The sequence below is a fragment of the Rattus rattus genome, chromosome 14, assembly GCF_011064425.1.
Source record: "Rattus rattus isolate New Zealand chromosome 14, Rrattus_CSIRO_v1, whole genome shotgun sequence".
In the NCBI taxonomy this organism is placed as follows: domain Eukaryota; kingdom Metazoa; phylum Chordata; class Mammalia; order Rodentia; family Muridae; genus Rattus; species Rattus rattus.
Genome location: NC_046167.1, coordinates 81,967,559 through 81,972,451, shown reverse-complemented (window position 1 = coordinate 81,972,451; position 4,893 = coordinate 81,967,559). Strand labels below are relative to the sequence as shown.

The 4,893-nt window shown below is 38.3% G+C and overlaps 1 protein-coding gene across 1 annotated transcript; it reads right to left on the bottom strand.

Moving 5' to 3' along the window:
* Positions 1 to 384: 384 nt before the first annotated feature.
* On the bottom strand, positions 385 to 4,453 carry LOC116883534 (cathepsin M-like). The gene is given in 9 exon segments (XM_032884706.1): positions 385 to 757; positions 1,778 to 1,895; positions 2,485 to 2,647; positions 3,008 to 3,232; positions 3,650 to 3,796; positions 3,879 to 3,923; positions 3,925 to 3,960; positions 3,962 to 4,003; positions 4,328 to 4,453. Coding segments are annotated over 9 exon segments (1,002 nt in total). The 3' UTR covers positions 385 to 657.
* Between the last annotated feature and the right edge of the window lie 440 nt (positions 4,454 to 4,893).

The following is a 4,893-nucleotide window of genomic DNA, read 5'->3' as shown; positions in this document are numbered from 1 at the left end:
GGAAAATTTCCTGACCAAAGCAACTAAACTTTCCTCCTTAATTTCCTAATGCTGTACACAAGAGTTAATTGCCAGAGCCAGGAGCATTTTACCACAGAATAGCAAAGAGTTAAAGAGAGTTAATCACCAAAAGTCATCAGGTTTTGTCCCTGTTCACCAATGCTACTCTTCACTGCCTTCCCCTGATACCCAAACTGGATGACAGGCTCAACTCCACCAGAATGGGAAACGATTTTTATCAACTCCACATCTGATAGAGGACTGATACCCAAAATATATAAAGAACTCAAGAAATTAAATACAAGAAAAAATCAAAGGTAAAAAAAAATGGGTTACAGATCTAAAACTGAGAATTCTTAATAGAGGAAACACAATTGGCTGAGCAACATTTAAAGAAAGCTTTATTTTTAAAGATTTAATTTCTTACACGAAAAATAAAAATAACACTGTTATAGAAAACAAATACAAACCAATGTATGGCATCAGTTACAGTAGTGGTCATGTCTTACAATAGTAAATATATCACAACATTCACATCACAACTGGCTTTTCAATGACAGCAGTGTCTTATATACACAGGAATGGCCAGCTGTTTTGAAATGGAAGTGCCTCTTCTCTACATGTTGTCTTCTGTTCTTTCCTTCCTTGTCAGGCGATTCACACTCTGGGATAAAGGGCATATGTAGCAATTCCACAGTGGTTACCCTGGTCTTTGGCAATCTTCATATAGCCTCTGTTGCCCCATTTATTTCCCATGCTGAAAGAAATCATGTTTTCCACTTACTAACTGCAGTGGATTATTACATTAACTCCTCATTTGAACATTGAGCCAGATGCCAACTTAATAGAAAGCAATGAGAAAAAGCAGAAGTTGAACTCATCGTAACCAAGAATTATCTCAAACATGACTGTGAAAATAGCAGCAAGGAAATGATAAGACAACTATCATAGGTGGCTTAGAAATAACGATTGTCATATTTTAGAAAATCAATGGCACAGGCATGATATTAGCACCCAAGGAAACCAGTGTATGAACACTGTGATCTTGCAGTGTGAGCTGGTTGTGTGAACTGGTTGTTAAAGCTGTTGAGATACAAAGATGGTCACACTCTGCCATGCAACAGGAAAGACTGAAATTCAAATCCAGGCTCCCATTGAGAACCAAGATGGGGGCTGGAGATGGCTCAGTGCCTAAGAGTGTGAAGACAAGGGCTCCCACCCAGCACCAATGTCATTCAGATCATACCCCCTCTTACTGGAGTTTCAGGTAATGTACCATTTTTAGGCCTCTGAGGGCATTTGCCAATGTAAAGCATCCATTCATATAAACATACATATAAATAAAAGTAATAAAACTTTGTGAAGTGCCAGGTAGCCTTAACTGTCTAAATTCCCAGAGGCCGGACATAACTGGGATACAAAGGGTAGACACAATTGGCTGAGTGACCTCTAGGATCAGCAGAATTCCCTGCCTCTACTGATTAGTGGAGGACAACTAGAGAAGACAACTGGTGTGAATTTATTGTCTCTATATAAGCAAGCACCTAGACAAGTGTCCACAAACATGTAGATACATGTATACACACGCAAGCACACAGTCAAATCAGTCCATATGCACACATACCACTCACATACATAAGAGAAAATAAAGTAAAAGAAAAAAGTTTTGTTTAATTTAAGTGGAACAATAATTTCTAGGACTTCTGAAAACTCTCAATAGAAATGGAAAAAGTATCTCCTTCTAACTACAAATATAAATAATTTTGGCAGTTTATACCTGTTCTTAAGAATCCAGTACTTCCTGCCATCTGATTCTTCTCCTATAAAGCCATAGCCAACCAGTAACATAGCATGTGTGACAACAGAACTACTGCAGTTTGGCTCATGATATATACCTGAAATATAAAATGCATAAATCAGTGAGACCCAGGAACATGATAAGGACAATGGTAAACAACAATAAGTGAGCTATTTCTGATTTCACTGAAGTGACAGACACTCCACTAACCATGCGATCAGTCATTGACAGGAATCCTGATACAGAATCATTATCATCTAGTGGTCCTCATTAGAATCCAGAGATATCTAAGTGATCATGAATGTGCATAGATGATGATTCATTCACATTTTATGTTTTTACTGATAGAACCCCTTTGCAAGCAAGCAGCCCTGACCATAACTTATTTAATTAAAGACTCTCATTAAGTTATTCAAGAAATGCCATTTCACTAAAATCATAAAACCATACCACATAATGGGAAATTAAGTTAAACAGTAAATTTTATGGATTATGCATTGCTGACATGCCAGGGGGAGGTCATATCAAGTACAGATGATATGCAAGATTATTGAATGGATACCTATAAAATATGCAAACCCACATAAATACATCACATTTTATATTTTGAAAAATGATCTGTTGAACATAAATGCCATGAAACATCACAGATTTTTCAACTAATATCCAAAAGGGCATATGCTTACCATTTCTATAGAACAGGAAAGATTCATGCCTTGCATCAATCGCAACAGAAATGGGCCCTAGCGTCGCCACAGCATTCATTAATGCATGCTCATTCTTTGGGACAAACTCAAAGTCTGTGATACTAGCAGTAGAATTATCTGGATGGTACCTGCAGGATCCTTCCTTGAACACATAAAGAGTTAAAAGACCAGGTTACTTCTCTCTGGGCCCCTGTGGAACAAGAGTCAGGACCACATTCTGGTCCTTGCAGCTGAGCCTCCCCACAGCTAGGCTTTCATAATCATGCCAGGAAATAAAGGCTACTGGGAGATTTGGAACCGAAAGTCATGTTATCAATGACACCCATTTCAGTCTCACTGTCAATAAGAAATTTTCACAGTGAAGAAATGAATATTTTATATAAGGACTTACATGCTCTCCGTGTGTGTAGAAGTAGAATCAGCTACATGGCAACCATATCAATTGGCACGACTGCAAAGACAATACTGCAATGACATGACAATAGCATAAAAATCCACCTACCTTTCCTTCATATGGATAGGTTGCCTCAGATTCCAGACCTCCATTTTCCTTCACATACTGCAATGCAAAGTATGTATTGCCTAAAGAACAGCCCAGGTTGCCTTGAGGTCTAGAGCAGTCCACCAGGTTCTGTACACTCAGAGGGATCAGTTGACCTGTTTTCCGGAACATCTGTCCTTCTATGGCACCAGCCACAGAAAAAGCCCAACAAACATTACATCTTCCCTAAGTGGAGAACAAGAGGCAATCATTCAAAAACAAATGGCAACTCCAAATCAAACAGCTGAATACTATATCAGAAAATGAACAACTGGCAGCTGAGGGAAGTCTGTCAAGGAAAGGTCAGTCTTCTTCAGAGACTTGCCTGCTGGTGGTTTGCTCATGCCAAAGTGCTCATCGATATACATGTGCATAAGGGCAGGTTATAGATAGCAATGAAAGATGACATGAAGTCTAAAGATGTGATGGGGGACAGGAGAGGGAGATGTAATGCTAAGGTAATGGTGGCTGGAAATGATTGATAAGCCTTGTTGAAGAGCACAAGAAGAATAAAATTTTTCATAAAAATTGCTCAGTCCACGCAGACATGCCCCTTCCCAATTTCCTGTGGCTGAGGAAGGTGGGCATGTGACACAGTAATACCTGTCTCCGCACAGGGGTAACATAGCCTCTCTTCCTCCAGTTTATAAAGTTGGGCACGTTAACAGCCTGACGTTTCTGTATACTGTTCTCTTTCTTGACAGTTGGGATTGGGATTTCAATCATTAATTTCCTGAATTCTTCAATTGTCTTTAAGGAAAAATACATGAATTATTGAAAGCAAAAAAACCAATGAATTGAAGAAAAAAAATACTATATATGTCACAGTCACCATGTCACCAAAGGCATTCATTTCCATGGTGAAACCATGCTTCCCTTAGGCCATTCTCCCCATTGTGCAGTTTGATCTTTTTTCATATTTTCTTCCCATACTGCTCTCTTCTGTTCTTCTTCCTCCTGGAAATAAAAATAATAGGTTTTAACCATTGTAGAAGCTTACCAAGTACTTGCTGCATTAAGTAAAGAAGAGAGGGAGAGAGAGAGAGAGAGAGAGAGAGAGAGAGAGAGAGAGAGAGAGAGAGAGAGAGAGAGAGAGAAAGATCTCAGGACACTGAAGCAAACTATTTACGACATGTCTAGGAACAGAGATCCTAACCACCCTAAGCTCACCTGAGTTTATGTAATTCTTCAGAAAAGTGCAGTTTCTATGACCCTATTATGCCCATAACCCCCATCAGCAAGCTCTCTGTGTTCCCTCTGGACAGTTCCAAAATTACTAACCAGGCTGTATGTTTTTTCATATTTTATTTTCCATTTCTGCCATTCAGCATCCAAAACGGGATCAGGTGCTGGTGAAGATGAGATCAGTCTCAAGCACAGGATGGCCAGAAAGACAACAGGAGTCATATCTCAAGTATGCAAAGAGGGAAGAGAAATGAAGGCGTGATTACACCAACACTTTTAAATGACTTCTTACTCCTTCCTGAGAAACAAAAACATTCATGGTAGATAAAATTATTTTAACCATTCTCCCAAATATTTATCCAAAGATTTTGGAAATGGCTAGATATATATTTGGAATGAAGGCTCAGTGAATAACATTTAGTTTTTCCATAAAGAAGCACAACACCTGGAATAATTAGAGAAAGGAGAAACTTCCATCCAGACATAATATATGAGAGATAAATATATAAATAAATAAATAGATGATAGGTAGGTAGATAGACAGACAGATGATAGATGATAGATAGATAGATAGATAGATAGATAGATAGATAGATAGATAGATAGATAGATAGATAGATAGATAATAGATAGATAGGAAATTAGATAGATGATAGATAGAT